Source organism: Anarhichas minor, unplaced genomic scaffold (assembly GCF_050575085.1).
Source record: "Anarhichas minor isolate MPS153535 unplaced genomic scaffold, ASM5057508v1 ptg000002l, whole genome shotgun sequence".
In the NCBI taxonomy this organism is placed as follows: Eukaryota; Metazoa; Chordata; class Actinopteri; order Perciformes; family Anarhichadidae; genus Anarhichas; species Anarhichas minor.
In genome coordinates, this window is record NW_027466448.1 from 2,802,242 (window position 1) to 2,819,764 (window position 17,523).

General features: G+C 41.7%; 1 protein-coding gene across 1 annotated transcript; it reads right to left on the reverse strand.

Moving 5' to 3' along the window:
- Positions 1-559: 559 nt before the first annotated feature.
- On the reverse strand, positions 560-16,838 carry LOC142956027 (rhotekin-like). The gene is made up of 13 exons (XM_076097361.1): positions 16,821-16,838; positions 14,744-14,943; positions 14,163-14,209; positions 14,012-14,065; positions 13,683-13,797; positions 13,346-13,588; positions 13,167-13,261; positions 12,982-13,088; positions 12,752-12,880; positions 11,876-12,035; positions 3,998-4,096; positions 2,853-2,940; positions 560-1,317 (listed from the first exon to the last, which is right to left on the reverse strand). The coding sequence occupies exons 1-13, from the start codon at positions 16,836-16,838 to the stop codon at positions 1,311-1,313; spliced, it is 1,362 nt and encodes a 453-aa protein (XP_075953476.1). The 3' UTR covers positions 560-1,310.
- Between the last annotated feature and the right edge of the window lie 685 nt (positions 16,839-17,523).

A 17,523-nucleotide genomic window follows, 5' to 3' on the forward strand; every position in this document is an offset into this window, starting at 1 on the left:
ATTATTGCGTGCAATTTTCTCATCACGAGAGTCCTGTTAAAAGGATTAGGACTTAATAGCATTTGATTTGAATGTTAACAAGGAGAGCCATGTTGAACTAGTCACAACTTTACAAGCTTATTCCACTTTGCTAGTTGTTGTGTTTTTCCCTCCCCTGTTTACCTGCTCTTTATCGCTTTAAATATATCACTGAGGTGCCAAAGAGCTAGAAAAAGATTCTAGTGTGAACCTGCTCAGGCAAGTATTTTATATCGTTGTTTCACAGCAGGTTATTGCTTAACTCAGAGGCCTCTTCTGGTGCTACTTGGTTATCAAAAGGAACACTGAGTTACACTTTGCCAAGAGCTTTTTAGTTCTACAAGTCAGAAGAGTTTACTGAGCTTAATAAAGCATCAGGCCTTGATGTATGCCTACAAAGCCCATAGGCCTTTAGCAATATGCAAATATTGTCAAGTAAAAAGGAGAACAGCCATTGGCGTAGTATTCCATTGGAATTCATGCACTTAGAAACTTGAGGTTACTTGAGGTACAGTATGAGAACATTTATTAACATCCTTAGACACCAGACTTACCGACTCAAGTTAAAAATACTATTACTCGCACTGGGAATAATTCTCTGAACATTTCTGCAGCACTTTAGTAATTTGAACCACACAAGACAACTGACCTTAGAACAGTTTTGAACCACAACTGAAATTGTAGCATATAGGACTTCATTTATTGATTTGCTTTTTGGAATCAGTCAATACGGAATACCCCTGATTTACTGAACTATTGGACTGAACCAGAACCGGAGCGCAAGTGTTTGAGTTTTATAAGAGGCGTCTTTGTGTCAGGCGTGGCCGTAAGATGGTCAACCTCCATCGTGAGAAGAGTACATGACTCAGCTGAGAGGCGCAAGCATGCCAAACAGCTTCTGTAGCTTCAATACGCAAGCCTGTTTATTAAAGAAGACAACAGTTTCATTGATCATAGTTGAAAACAAAGTCTTTATAGAGACATGTGCTTCCTGCTTGCCCCTGCATGACTGTTCAATCATCTCAGATTGTTTTGTTCCGAACTGATTAAGGGTCAACAGAATCATTTTTAGGAGACCACTTAGTACGTGTACTGGTCTCTCTTTACATTAACAAAAGACTACAACATCGCTAAACGATGGTACTGCATTTAATATCTGATCCAAACAGTACGTTTGTTCCCTGCAGATTTTGAAATGGCACCATTTTTCATGCCCATGTCCGTTTCCTTGACCGCAAACGAATGATATCAGAACGGTGTCTCACTCCTCCGCTGCCACTGTGGAAGGCTCATCAATAACTGTAGAAAGAGAGAAACACTGGAATCAGTTCCAGTCTGTTTCGGTATATGTAATACAAGCAAAGCAGGTATATCAAAATGTGAATGTGTTTCTCACAGTTTCACACACACGCCTAAATTACCATTCCAGTCTGTACAGACAAGCACACAACACATCGTCAGGTGTGACAGTTGAAATGATGCATATCTGTTAAAACCGCAGTTTGAGCTCTGAGGTTGTCAATCCCTCATCTGGGCAGTGGTTGGTATGAGGATGTTGTACTTTCCCAGAATTTCTTTTGTCTGATCACTTTGACACGGTTGTCAGTATGTACTGGTGAGCTGCCCTGCCTTCTGGGCAGGGGGAAGTGTATCTCACCTTTTACATTTGTTTTTGTGTTTGCTTAATCGTTTGACCAATCACATTGATTTACAACAGTACAGTGCCTAATTAAGTAGCGTTTTTACACCACGGTTTAATTGCTTCATGTAACATGATTAGGCTGCTTGTAATCTCAAAACTGATCATAAACAACTCAATACTTGTACTTGCTTTGTAAAAAATGAACACAACAGTTGTATTATCTCTGCAGGGTACATTTCAAGGCTTGATTAATAATTCATCACTAGTTGCAAATCATTTTTTTTAGATTCAAGGATGTGAGATCCATGATTATGTCAAACTCTATATGCAAACCAGTGACAGTTTTGAGAATCAGCAGTGATTCATCTCCATCAACAGCCAGGCAACCTTACCACCATCTAAGTGGTGTCTAACAACTGCATATACAGTGCGGCAGAGAGAGACGCCTCACTCATTACTAGAATACTGAAGGAAAACACACTCACACACACTCGAGGCACTCAAAGTTACACAAAGCCAGTGGTGTAAAATACGTGTCATCTTCTTAGGTTGTTGCTTAGCATACATCAACTATCAGGATCTCCTGTACAACCAGTTCTCCTGGACATCTTGACCAATCTCTGCACACAAACCACCACACTCCCGAACATCTGTGGCGTCTGACACACAGGTGCATTAAGTGCAGACTTACATTTGTAACTTTGGAGGCTTTGCCATTCTTACAAGTCAAATTGTCTGGAAAGCAGTGAGTGTTTGATGGCATAGCCCCACAATTGTATAAAAGAACCATTATGTGTTTGAGTCATTTATCTTGCTTGGCGGTGATGTTTATTCATGTCATTGCTGACCTCATATGTGCATGAAAGAACACTTTGTGCCCTACGTCATTGTTCATTGTTGCTGTTTTCCATGAGTGAATAAACAAGACATGACAATGTGTAATTACACTTTTTGTAATTATATTTTTTCCCATCTGTTGTAACCTGAGTCAGTAGCATCTCCCGGTGTTGAACTGTTTCCAGTTACAACCTAAGGCCATGTTGGACTGTCACAACAAAGAAGAGATTTAGGGTGTCTCGGTGAAAATTGTGTATTTCATACATCCAGGATAAAGTAAATCATATTCGCAAATTCATGCCGAGGTAAAAATGTGAATGGCAGAGGGAGTGTCTGCTGTGGCAGGAGAGCCTACCTTTCCTTGTAGTAGGAAGAGAGCAAAGTGCGGATCTCAACGGATAAATCCGGCACCACAAGACCCTCTCCGGGAGAGGAAGGTGTTACTGAAAGAGACGAGGAAGAAAGAAAAGTAAATTTTCCATTTTAAAGATATAAAAATATAGGTCAAACGTTTTAAACACCTCCCTTTTTGACTGGAAACATGTTTTTGTTGTTGATGAAGGGAAACTTCTTTTACTTTCTTTCTTGCAGCCTGTCTTAATAAATCAACATTTACCTACGTCGGTTGCTCCGATCTACATGACGTGATGTTTTTGTCAGCAGTTGGTGGCAACAATGCCCTATTCACTCCCAGAGTGTCTGCCTCATTGTGTTAGGTCTTTGTTTTGGGCAACATTATTTATCTTTTGGATCTCGCTATTTACTCAAACCCGCTTGTCTGCTTTTAGGCCTGGCGTCTCTCCAACTTTCTGCAGAAGAGGGCGCAAGGTGTGCAAATAAGGCATTGCATTCCATGTGTCTATTTATTGTTGACACGGAGAGACAGATTTAGTTGGCGATGGCGATCTGATTTATTTATGGATATGTACAGAGTGCAAGTTTTAGCTCATTAGCTTCAACTCGTGGCACATTTTCCCTGCTGTCCGAGGCAGCCATTCGTTTCCTTTCTTTTCCGCGTGATATGGAAATGAATTGTCAGACTAATCGAACTTGCCGTTAACAATGGATCACATGACTGCATGTACGTGAAAGTGACAGATCACAATCACTCAATTCTGCAATTCCTTCCCAGCTCGATGGAACTAATGTATTTCACGTCATTGTGTTTGTGTTAACGCCTGCAACTTTGCTGTTTTGGTTCACTCTCACTGCTTTCATCAGTTTAGTTTTTGGCAACTCCACAAATCCACAGTATACTACCTGCCCAACGCCAAACAGCAGACGGACAAAGTCAGTGACTACCTGGTGAACATAGCGGAGCATTTAGCAGCTTAACAGACAGATATTTCCCCGGTGGGCAAAACAGTATTTAAAGTAATGGGAATATTGGAATTACAATGAAAGATTCCAGAGTCTGCTAATAGATTTCAATACATTAATAAAATGAAAGGAAACAAACAAAGGACTGGAATTGCAGTGTGTCTGTTTGTGTCACACTACCTATTTCATGGTATAGCGATCCCTGCTTCACTGGAATGACTTTCTTGGAGCTCTGCGTTTCAATCTTCATGAGTTGATCACAACACTGCTTCCACTGGCCTGCAACAAATATACATATGCAGTGATTTTCAAAGCATGATAATGGCATCTGTAAAGGCCTGAGGAAGGTCGCTGTACTAAAACAGTTTGCATTCTGGATGTACAAATGATTTCTTTCCAAAGTGAAATGATAAATGCGAGGCGGTCGAACGGTAAACAAAAGATGCTGACAAACAAACAGACCCTTATGTTTTTTTTTCCTGTTTATTTGTAAATTCTGTGTATGTAGGTGGAGAGCAATGTCAAACCGGAGTCAAAATCCTTGTCTGCGTACGCGTACGTGGCCAATAAAGCTGATTCTCATTCTGAAACCATCACACATTCACTAATTATTCACACAATAGTACTTTGACAGACACATTCTCAAACCTGTTCTCTCTGCAACAAGAGGAAATAAAAAAGATTTTAGACTTTAACAGAAAACATAATTGCTTCCTGCAAACACTTCCTTATTGAAGAAGATTTATTCCATATCTTAATACTCTGAAACACACTGAGGCATAAGGAAATAGGTACAGGGGCTCTTGGTTCAGACACTCTGAGACTTGGAGAAACGAGAGAAATGCAATCTTTTTTCTGTGTCTGTGAAGACGTGAAGTAAATGTTAATGTATTCCACAATGTAAAGATTCACGGACAAAGAAAGAATGGGTTGCCGTCAAATTTGCCACATTCACTAAAGAGGTGATAATATGTCACCATTTTGTTTACAGCTTGTTTTCACTTGCCCCAAGTTGCCAAAAAAAAAAAACAGAGCCTTGCAGGTGTTAGATTACTCTTTAGTATGTCTGCCAATCCCTCATCAATCAGGTGATTCATACACGCTGTAGCCACAGTTGGATGGGAAGCCAGCCAGGGATTGCATCAGTTACACGCAGAGCAGCTATAAGACACTGGGAATTATTACAGTATGTAAAGCTGCTGTAGCGTCCAGATCTTTAGCAGTATGTAAACCTTAAGTTGACGCGTGTTTCTGGTCCTTAGCACATAGCTCACACCGACGCCGCTCGTAGATGAAAGCAATACGTGTTTTATTGATCCAATTTCCTTCGTACAAGTCAGTCAATCAACTTCCTTTCTTGCTAAAAGTACGCTGATTACTTGGACATACTATAAGTATCCACAGGTTATCCACAACTTAATCCACTTACATCGTTCCATAACACGTTTCATAACACGTTTCATAACACGGTCGGAAAACTGTGCGGCTCCATACTGCTTCAGATATTACTCACAACTGTCAGTAACTGTCGCAAAGTGACCTTAAAGTGACAGTTATCTGTCACTTACATGTATTTCTTATTATAACAAATTATAACGACATCCTTGTAACATTCAAAGTAGAAACAGATGTGATTAAAGTTAAACATGTAAATACAAGTGAATATTTAGCAGCACATTGAATTTGGCTCTTACATACCGGCCCCTAATTGTTCTCAAGATTTAACATTTGAAACAATTACCTAACTTAAATTAAGAGAGCCATGTACTGTAAAGGAAACATTCTCACAAAATAACGATATAAGAGCCGGAGACAGATAACAGACTCCTCACTGTTGCTCAGTCTTTAGCACTGTTCGTCTTCCAAAAGCAGACACAGCTTTGTAATGGGCCTGTGTAAAACACTAGTCTTCGTCTTTATGCAGACCTGACGAACAAGTCCTTTGTGGTCTGGAAGTGCCTTAATGACCTTCCCCATGACCCAAGAGTTTCTCGGAGCAGAGTCATCCACTAGAAGAATGTCTCCCAGAGTGAAGTTTCTCGATGCTCTTGACCATCTTTGCCGTTCCTGGAGCTGTGGCAAGTATTCCCTGGTCCAACATACAGAATTAGATACCTCCGACTGTAGCTCTTTTCTCAGCAGCTTGTCCATTTTCACAGCGACTGTTGCTGCCGTCAGCTCCATCCGTGGGATGGTAGGTTGCTTTAAAGGAGCCACTCTGGCCTTCCCCATCATGAATGTGCAGTGAACTTGATTTCTCTCGTTCCGCAACAGTAAGTAGCTAGCCGTCCCGAAAGCTTCCTCACTTGCATCCGCAAAGTGGTGCAACTGTGCATATGTAGGATTTCCAAATCCTGGTGGCTTGATGCACCGGTTGACTTTGAAGTCCTTTAGATTGGGAAGTTTTGTCAACCAATCTGTCCACTGTTGTTTGACCTTTTCTGGTAAGTCGTCATCCCAGCTCATTTTCATCTGACTCAGTTCCTGAAGGATTTTCTTTGCTGGCAACACCACTGGTGCGAGAACTCCTAAGGGTTCATAGATTGAACTAACAACTGAAAGGAGGCCTCTTCTGGTAAAAGGACAGTATTTGACAGTAATCTTAAACTGAAAGGTATCTGACTCAACACACCAGTGTGCACCCAGGGCTCTCTCAATTGGGAGTTTGTCTTGTTCGAGATCCAAGTTCTTCACCTCTTTGGCCAACTCACCACCTGGAATTGAGTTTAGGACTTTACGGCTGTTGCTGACCCATTTTGTGAGACGGAAACCTCCCTTGGAACAGATTGCTCTCAGATCCTGACACAGCACAACTGCCTTCTCTTCTGTTGCCACAGACTTGAGACAATCATCCACATAAAAATTCTGAAGCACTGTGTTGGCCACTTCTGGGTCAAACTCTTTCCTATGATCCTCAGCACACTTCCTCAGGGCAAAACTGGCGCAGATAGGTGAAGAAGTAGCGCCAAATATGTGCACCACCATTTTGTGTTCCACCAAACCTTGCGTGAGGTCTCCCCCAGGCCACCACAGGAACCTAAGAAGGTCAGAATCCTCTTCTGCCACCTTGACTTGGTGGAACATCGACTCCACATCTGCCATAAGTGCCACCGGTTCTTGTCTGAATCGTATTATGACACCTACAAGACTGCTGGTTAAGTCTGGTCCCTGTAGAAGTTGTTCGTTCAATGACGTGCCTTGGTATGATGCACCACAGTCGAACACCACCCTTAACTTCTGCTTCACAGGATGGTATACACCATGGTGGGGTATATACCAGACTTTATCCACATTGCATTGAAGCTCCTCGTCTGATAGTTGCACAGCGTAACCTTTTTCCATGAGGTCAGTCATGAAGGCAGTGTACTCTAGTTGATAGCTTGGATTTCTGTTGAACTTCCTCCGTAGGTTAAGTGCTCTCTGCTCGGCAACTTTACGGTTGTTTGGCATGTTGACCATCCGGTTCTTTAGTGGTAGACACAGGCTGTAATGCCCATCCAGAAGCTTTGCTGATCTGGTGACCATATCCATGAAGCAATGATCCTCTCTGGACATCTCGACCTGTTCATCTTTTTCCCTCTCAGGGAAATCCACCTTAAATTGCTGCTGCCACAGATCATCAAGTCTTGTTACTGAGATGCGGTTTGATGAAACCTTGCATTGTTTACCCTGCTGGTGAGCACTACTTTCTCTTAATGGTCCATTTACAGTCCATCCTAGCCTAGTTCTTATGGCATAGGGTCCGCCGTTGACGCTGTTCACAACCTGCCATGGCTCCATGGCCTTGTGGGCATTAGCTCCGATGAGCAGTCCCACGTCTGCATTGATTACAGGAATGCACACGTCTTTAAGATGAGACCATCCTTTCAAATCCTCTTGATGTGGAATGTTCTCTTTGTTTACAGGAATGTTTTTTCTACTTAACGAATTTGGGAGCTCAAAGAAGTTGTCCTCAGACAGATCACTGACTTCTATGCCGGACACCTCATAAGTGTCAACAGGTTTTTCATCACCCATCGTTCTCAGTAAGATGGATGTTCTCCTTCCACTGACTTTAAGTTGGTTCATTAACTTTTCTGTGCAGAAGCAGTCCGTACTTCCTGGATCAAGGAAGGCATACGTTTCCACTGTTTTATTTCCTTTTGTTGTTTTGACTCGGACAGGAACTATTGAGAGTATGCACTCTTCGTCGCCGGCCCCTGTGACTCCACATACTTTATTTCCAGCACATACCATTGCACTAGTGACTGGAAGACCACCACTTCTCTCTGTATTGTCAGTAGCTTTGCTTTCCTGTTCGGTTGCATCGTCTCGTCTTTTCATATGCAGGAGTGTGGGATGTGATAAAGAACACACCTGACAGCAAAGCCTTTCACTGCAGCTCCTGCTCATATGTCCATGCCTTAAACAGCTGAAACACAGTCCTTTGCCACGCAAAAATTCAATTTTTTCTTTGTGTGGCATCCCTCTCATCTTTTTACATGAGTCTATGCTGTGTTGTCCTTTACAAAACATGCATGAGTTTGTTGCTACAATGTCTGAGGGACCCCTTTGCATGCTTGGTTCAAAGTCTTTAACCTTGTGGTCAATGTGCACCGTGCTTGTAGTGAATGTCTTCTTGCTTCTCCAATCCTGTGTCTTTGCCTCTGCATGCACCTTTGTAGCTGATTTAACTGATTGGCTATCCCTTATATCGCCAAATATTGGATGAGTAGCGATTTTGGCTTGTCTACGGATAAAGTCATCAAGGTCTTTAAAGTTGACTTTCCTGTCCTGCCGTTCCTGGATGTCACATGCGATTCCCCTCCATCTTTCTCTCAACTTGTAAGGTAGCTTTGTGACAACAGCTTTCATGTTGGCAGCATTGTTCATTTCTTCCAGGTAGCTAATGTCCATCATGGCATTGCAGCATCCAGTAAGGAAAAGTGAGTAGGCGTTTAAAGACTCACCGTCCTCAGGTTTGATGGGAGCCCAATTTAAGGCTTTATCAATGTAGGCCACAGCAAGTTTGTGCTCATTTCCGAACTGTTCCTTGAGAAGCTGCTTGGCTTTGTTGTATCCTCTCTCAGGATCCATGTGGAGGCAGCTTCTAATTAGCTCTCGGGGCTGACCACTAGTAAACTGCTCCATATAGTAGAGCCTATCCTTGGCATTATTAGTGCGGTCCTCTACTCCATGCTCGAAGGCCCTTATGAACAGATGGTAATCAAGCAGGTCTCCTTTAAAGGTGGGAATGTCCAACGGCGGCAAAGTCGATCCTTTTTGCTGCTTCATCATTAGCTCTGAGATATTAGCTTGCTGCTGCATAACACTGCACAATGTCTCCACAACATTGACACTGATTTCAGCGTTCCTGGGTGGCTGCACTGAACGACCATAATCGCTTGGCTGTGGGTTAGGAAGATGAACTGGACCAGTTTCCACTTGGCTGCGATGCTCGTGCCTTTCTTTTGATGCCAAGTTTTCTCTTACATTGTTTATTCCTGGCGTTGAATGTACTATCGACAGGCGTCCAATGCCAAAATCTTCCAACACTTTAAGCTTAGCATCTGAAGTTGCTAAAGCAATGTTCAACTCCAACTCCTCTCTTTTAGCCTTTAATTCAGCTTCCTGCCTTTCCAATTCTTGTTTTCGTTTTAATGTGGCAACCTTAGCTAGCAATGTAGCTCTCTCCACTTCTGCTTTAAGGCGAATAGATGATGCTGTGGATGACACAGAACTCCCACTTTCTGATCCATGTTTCTTACTCTTTCTACTCCTGGTAGACAGTATTGTGGATATGCTATCCGAGGGCTTGATTTCATCATCACATAGCTTTGCTTGCTCAGCATGTTCATCAAACAACTCTATCCATCTTTCAGTTTTAGCAATGAAAACGTTGGCCTCATGTGCTTTAGGTTCAAACCAACAAAGCTGATCATTCATATATTCCTCCTCAGTAAGGAACTGTTTCAGAGCATAGTTCTTCTCTTCAAAGTCTCTGAGTAACCCCTCGTAGTCAACTCTCAGTTTTCGTTTTATAGTGCTAACATCAGGATCCTCCTCCCGTAATCGCTCTATTTCCCTGGTTTTGCTCGTTAGCTAAGCTAGCTTACTCCGTCTTTGCTGTATTAGCTTATTCCTTGTTTCATCTACAGCCTTCTCTGTCATTATCACTTGCCTTTTCCCTATGACAAACTCTTCTTCTTCCATAATAGCGTTTCAATCAGGTTCCTTTTGCTTCACAGTAATACTGTTAATGCACCTTATCCACGTGAACTTGATTGACAGCTCCTAGAGTTACGCTACCGGCATAACGCTCCACGCTCATCAGTACGAAGCAAGCTAGCTTATTAGCACATGCTTACCGGAGTCCGTCCAAAACTGTAGCCTGGCACCTCGCGTCGTAATTCCCTCTTGTCCTCGATAATCCTTTCTTTTCCGCGAGGAGCAAGTTTTCCGACTAATGTAGCGTCCAGATCTTTAGCAGTATGTAAACCTTAAGTTGACGCGTGTTTCTGGTCCTTAGCACATAGCTCACACCGACGCCGCTCGTAGATGAAAGCAATACGTGTTTTATTGATCCAATTTCCTTCGTACAAGTCAGTCAATCAACTTCCTTTCTTGCTAAAAGTACGCTGATTACTTGGACATACTATAAGTATCCACAGGTTATCCACAACTTAATCCACTTACATCGTTCCATAACACGTTTCATAACACGTTTCATAACACGTTTCATAACACGTTTCATAACACGGTCGGAAAACTGTGCGGCTCCATACTGCTTCAGATATTACTCACAACTGTCAGTAACTGTCGCAAAGTGACCTTAAAGTGACAGTTGTCTGTCACTTACATGTATTTCTTATTATAACAAATTATAACGACATCCTTGTAACATTCAAAGTAGAAACAGATGTGATTAAAGTTAAACATGTAAATACAAGTGAATATTTAGCAGCACATTGAATTTGGCTCTTACAGCTGCTCTTAAACTTAAAATAAAAGAAACGACTGCTACATTGTCTAATGGTGGTGCTTGGTGGTGCGTGCTCATCCACTGTATGACTCAAAAATTGGAAGACTTTGTATTGTCTCAATGCCGTACAACTAGGCAAATTAGTTCTGGCTAGAACATTGTCATTATGTTCGGGCGTCACCATAATCAAAATTGGAAAACCACCACTTCCCTTAATCTTAACTTTAAATATGTATAACTACATTTACTGTCATAGTTCAGAAGATCACACGTCTGGAAGCTTGTAGCTGGCGCCAGCCTAATAGATGAACATTAATACTAATTAACTACTAGACAATTGAGACGTCACTAAGTTCATATCACACTAGTGTGTCACCAAACTCTGTAACTAGACAGACAGATCAATAGATCAATAGTAAATAAAAATGTTCAATTGTCTATAAATAAAAAGAGTGTTACTTTTAGGTCATACTCACAAGAGGAGGAAGTACTGACAAGTAAATACTGACTCAGTCAGACAGCAGACAAATATTTAGTTTGTGACACATTCATAAAATGACATGCCTCATTCACCGATGCCACGAACAAGCCATGAAAGAATGCCGTCTTGCAGGTATCAGCAGGTTGCCGTTAAAATAAGCACGCTAAAGATCCAATCTAACCATTCCGGAGTGAAGACACGTTGCAGTCTTGACTCAAACTCTGCCGTCAGGTGAAGTTTGTTCAGAACGACATTCACGTGTGCTGCCTCGTGTTCATCGCAGTGGAATGGTGTCAGATTGTTATTCCTTCCGTAGAGACAACATATCACTGGTAACATTTAGAAGTTCGTGTTTCACTATGAAAAAGTCATCACGGTGCATCTGAAAGCAATATTTTGACGGAAATGCACGTATTCAGTTGCTTGCTGAGAATTAGATGACGAGACAGATACCACTCTCATGCCTGTCTAATGCTAAATATTAAGCCGCAGTCAGCAGCAAACCAGCTTATCTTAGCATAAAGTCAGGGCGTAGCAAAGCACATTTTAATAACTTCACACCTTTTGCTTGGAACTGAGGTTAGCTACAGTTCAGTTTTGTTAATCAAGGCCTCACTCATGTTATAGACGTGTTGGCTGATGGCCTCGGCCCAGCGCTGCGTGTCTTCAGGTGCTTTCGTGGTTAGCGTATATACATCCTCTCCTTGATGCTGTGTGCTGATATGTATACTCTGGCAAGGGGCCGGATCTCTCTCTGCCACGCACATAACGGTATCCTGACAGAGACAAACAAAACACACTCGTTATAATTCTAAATAAATAATAACTCCTCATAACTGTCATCATCTGATAATCTGGATGGCATTTTCTTTGATGCACATGGTGAAGTACAAAAGGTGTGTTTTTAATTCTACAATTTGCCAACTGCATACTAATAGCTAACTTGTCTATTGACAGTAATTCAACAGCTTTAACTGCCATTTGACTGAAGCCCATAGCATCAGAGTACATTAGAATATGACCCTACAATACGGACTATTTTACTTTTTAGAAACTATCTTAAAATAGTTTTCTCAACCTATGTTAATGCATCAGGAAATAAGGAAATAGAAAGTTCTGCCACACAAATCTGTATTCTTCTTAACCACTGCTACCAAGTTGTAAAACATATTAAACATTTGTACATGGACACAAGTCAAAAAGGAGTACAATGAAAGTACAATGTGTTAACATGAAAACACCCAAGTGAAGTTGAAGTACCTTAAGATTGTAGAAACAGCAGTAAAATACTTCAGTAAATGTACTTGAATACTTTTTACTATACTTAAAAAGTTAACAATATTGAAATAGTCCCCATTACAGCAGGTTTCCTCTCGTTCTTCATTAATTCAGTGCACTCTGTAAGCCTCGGCCTGTTATTGTAATCAACATGGGCAATGGTGTAAATGAATCCATCTTTTTATTCATAAGGCCGTGCTCATTTAGAACAAACCTTTTTAATGGGGATTACTAGTAATGGCTTGTCCTCAGACTCCAGGTCTTCTGGATTCTGGTAGCAGAAAACACTTTGGCCCCTGAGGACGCCGAAGACATTTTCACAGCAATTAAGGTCCTCTCCAAGCTGAAAGAGAGCAGAGAATAATGTGATACGGTGATTACTAAAGTGGATATATTATTAAAAAAAGAACCACAAGGCAGGATAATATATGAAAATAAAGTCACCTTAACCTCGAGCTGGCCACTTATGATTGGATGATTCATGCACAGAGGTTGAGCTACTAGGCGGCAGCACATACTGCCATACAGAGGCACCCAGAATGGATTATCCTCTGGCAAAATAAACAGATTAGGGATTCATCTTCAGGAAGAGAGGAGGAAACAAGAAGAAGAGATGATTTGTAACTCACCTGTTGCTGCTAGAGACAAATCATGCGTCTTGAAACCTTCCTGGACGTGTTGGATTCTCAGTGTTGTGTGAGCCAGCAGGTTATACTTAGGCCCCCTGCAGACAAAAAGCATTGGGCAAAATCAAAGTGACAAAATATGTCCCTATAGTTTGCCTTTCAGGGAGAATTGTCATCCTCACAGTGCTGACAGGTCCGGGGATAAAGGAGGCGACACACTTCCAGGTGTTGCATTTCCTCCACTGGATCCACAAACAGCTGCAGACTCAAACGCAGCGCGGATCTTTTTCCCCGAGGAGCATCCCACTGTGGCCCCCAGACAGCTCACTCTCCTGGGTCCTAGAGCCCCCGGGGAGAACTCCTCGACCGCACAACTGCTGTACAGCTCGACGCGAAGCTGAAACCCTGGACCTACCTCGTTGCTGCTCGTACACAATTATACAAAGACAAACAAAAGCGGCTCTTTAGTGGGATTGGACAGAAACTGAACCTCTTAAAATACAACAAACTGTGACTTACAATATAGTGCCTTCAAAACAAATGTCAGTTAGAGTCCTGTCCACCATCACCAGATCAGTTTCATGTATCTCTGTGCCACACTGAAGCAGGCAGAAAACAGCACAGCGCTGTAGCTCTGCAAGTAGAAGCAGAGAGTAAAAACTGCAACTGATTCTAAAGGTCCTGATACATATTTATTTCCTCTAATGGTATACATTCACGCAGGTCTTTTTCAGTGCACTTTTAGAAACGTTTATATAAATGATATCTGGCATTATGGTGAGATAAACAAAGCTTTATTCATTCACATTTGTGCAATCAGTTCCCTTGACAACAGCATCCCGACTCACCTCCTTTGTTTTTGAAGTACTCTGAGTCTTTCCACATCAGTGGGATTCGCAGGTCTACAGAGTGAATATTATAAAGTAGGTGGTACAAGTACTCCTTTATTAAAAAAAAAAAAAAAAAGAAATTGTGGCAAGATGATTGGTCAACACCCACCTGAAAGGGATATTTTCCCCAAACATGGCAAAACATCGTCAGATGGCCTGCAGTAAAAATAAAAGATCATCAGTTTAACGATCTACACATACCTTACACGCATGCTGCACAGTATCGTATGTACAGCAGCACCTGTGCAATCCAGTACAAATACAGCACAAATGACACAGTCAACACATCGGTGATGCAATCTCAACAAGACTGAACATAGATAACATTTGTATTCTATTGTATCGTATTGCATTTGATTACAATCTTAAGTGTCCACCTACTATTACGTGCATAGTGTGTGCTTGTAAATTCAGTGTGCATATGTGTAATGTTACGTCCACATTAACAATTCATTAATCAGGTAAATCCATACATCTACACTAAGGGTTGTTTTGGAATTTAGGGACTCCAAGGTTTGAAAAGGTGAACTTGTCTGACCTCTAGTGGCGGGTAGGAGGCATGGCAATGTCCACAAACGCTTCTGCTCTGCAATACAACTGCATAACAGTCTTGAATGCCTCTCCACTGACGCTAGAGCTATTATCTGTCTATTTATCCACATATATATATATCATTGCACTCCATCTGACCTGCGTCCCACTCGCTGTAGGATTTGAGCTTTCCTCATCTTCTGCAGTTGGCTGAGCAAGGCCAGAATGCGGGCATTGCAGGTGAGCAGACTCTTGGAGGCCTCCAGGGCCTGCTCTCTCCTGGAACAAGCTGCCAGGAGCTTACTGGCCCCCTCCCGCATCCGCACCTCCCTCTCAATCTGCTTGAGCACCTCCCCGTCCTGCCCGAGATAAGTGGGGGAGAAAAAAGGATTTTCTTTTGACTAAAAAGGCCGGTACTGAGAATTAGCTGACGTCCATGAACATAAGAGTCAAACAGTCAAAGCATGATTGTATTTTCAGTCACGCTGGCCCAGATTGAAATCTCTCAACAGCTATTGGATGGATTGCCATGCAACTTTGTACAGACTTCATGGTCTCCAGAGGATGAAGCCTTATTACTTTAATGATGCCTTGATTTTTCATCTAACACAACCAGCAGGTCTTCATTTAGCCACTGAAACAGCTCAACATCTAGTTGGATTTGTGCTAAATTTTCATGGTTCCCAGACAACGCATCCTAAAGATTGAACCTCTGACTTCTCCTCTAACTTTACCATGTTGTTTTTAGAGAAATATATTGACAACTATTGGATGGATTGGCCATGAACTGTAGTACAAACATTCATGTTTGCCTTTGAATTCATTTTAATCACTTTGCTGATCTCCTGACTTATCTAAATGCCATCATCAGGTCAAAAACCTACCTTTACGACCGAACATCTAAAAAACTAATGACGTTCCCATCGGCCTCAGCTGTACTTTGTGTTGAGTGCATACCTACACGCCATACTGAGATGGTAAAGATTACACATGCTGAACATATTCATGCTGACGTAACCATTTAGCCCAAAGCACCACGGTGCCTGAGGGCAGCCTGGTGGTGGAGCCACTAGCAAGGTGTAGACTGGTTATTGGATGTGTCATAATGTGAGTTATGAGTGTGATTAATAATTCCAATGTCAAGACAATGTTAGACAGCCAGTAACACACATGACTAGTATATCGGGTTGTAGTCACTATTGTCATCCTTGTAACTTTCAAACACCCTTCTGATCCGTCTGGCAACAGGTCTTCAAGCACACTGACCCAGGCCCGTTACATAAGAGCCCAGACCCCATGGGGCGACGGTGTTAAATTAGTGCATCGCATTAATCCCTGGATGTAGTCCAGCTGTCAGAGCCCCAAGACTTAACTCACTTCAGGTGAGCAACGACAAGGCGCATGTTGCTGGAATTTAGTTCCCCACAACAGTCTACAATAGCCCTTTGTCTCAACAGATGCAGTTATTCTTTGATTAGTGGAAAAAAAACAACAGCATGTATGGAGCAGTGGGAAAACTCCAAGCATGTTTCCTAAGGATTTTTTCTTTTTATAGGAGTCTCTTGTTGAGAGTGCCCTTTTATACGCACACGATTAAGAGCCTGTAGAAATAGCCATGTAGATGCGATTAGGCTAGATTTGTTATTAGACATATATACTTATATACAATGTGGTCCTCTGAATGAACGAATCAGAGAGTTGATACACTTCAGGTGATTCTTCTATGGCAACACTTTTTCCCCCCATCATGAATATAATGAGCACAGCCTGAACATGAGCGATACTGTTACCGGTTGGTTAACTGGGCACAGTTTTTGGAGGTTCGCCATACTTTCCCACGCCACATTTGTGAGGTAAAGTACAGCTTTAGGGATCAGAAGGTTGCTGCATAATTCAGTCATGTTTTCTGAGCCTAAGCCATGGTCATAAATTGAGAATTTCCTTTTATCCCAAATAATGACAGAACCTGTAGTTATATTAACTGATTTAGCAAAAACCTTAAATGGTTCATTTGTGCCATATTACAATACCTTTCAAATAGCATAAAGAACATACTGATTGACTTTATGTAGTGTTTCTGTGAAAAATGTAGATGACAAAGTCTGTTAACGAACCACCAATCATTCAAGATGAATAATCTGAAGGCACCACTATGTAAAATAACAATTACCTGTAAAATAAAAAAGGTATATTTGGTACATTTTGCAAATAAAAAAACTAAACGTCTCCCACTTACCTGGGTGTTGTCGCTCATGTTCCTTCTCTGCAGTGCCTCAGAGGTCTGCTGCAGTCTCTGTGCAGTCAGCAGGCAGTTAAGTGAGTGGAGCGACTAATCTCACAGCTGACTGACTGAGTGTTGGAGTGGAGCTGCGGACGGAGCAGTCAGTTACTCAACAGAGAGATCAAAACAGTCTTAAGCCTCACTACAAGAGGTAGCAGTGTGAGGGATTAGAGGCTCAAGCCTTCTATTACGTCAGCCGTATCACATGCATTCATGAATTCCTAAATACAGTGATTCACAAGAACACTATATAATCTACTGAATAGTTACAGCATCTCAAAACACATTCATTAAAAGCAGACAATTATCTCGGCTAAAAAACAACCAACGTTTAATATTCAATACAAGCTAATTGGAGTAAAATAATGTAATGCTACAAAGACATACAACACTAGAGTTTCTATGAATCCGTACCAAAGTGAAAAGTAGTTGCCCATATCATAACTTCATCATTTTGTCCTATTAGACATTTGTGTGAAAATGTTATATTTAGCATATCAATTCTTGAGCTACGGTCAAAAAGTAAGTCTTGAGGCCAGTGACCTTGTCCTCTCACCACCAAAATCTGACCAGTTCATCTTTGAGTCCAGCTGGATGTTTGCGCCACATTTGAAGAAATTCACTCCAGGCGTTCCGGAGTTATCGCGTTCCTAAATAT

Bases quoted from the DNA above. Each gene is read 5' to 3' on its own strand.
- LOC142956027 (XM_076097361.1), bottom strand. The intron at 13,262-13,345 runs GTGAGGATGACA...TTTTGTCTGCAG, and splicing joins TCCCCGGACCTGTCAGCACT to GGGGCCTAAGTATAACCTGC. The intron at 13,089-13,166 runs GTGAGTTACAAA...TTATTTTGCCAG, and splicing joins TTTGTCTCTAGCAGCAACAG to AGGATAATCCATTCTGGGTG.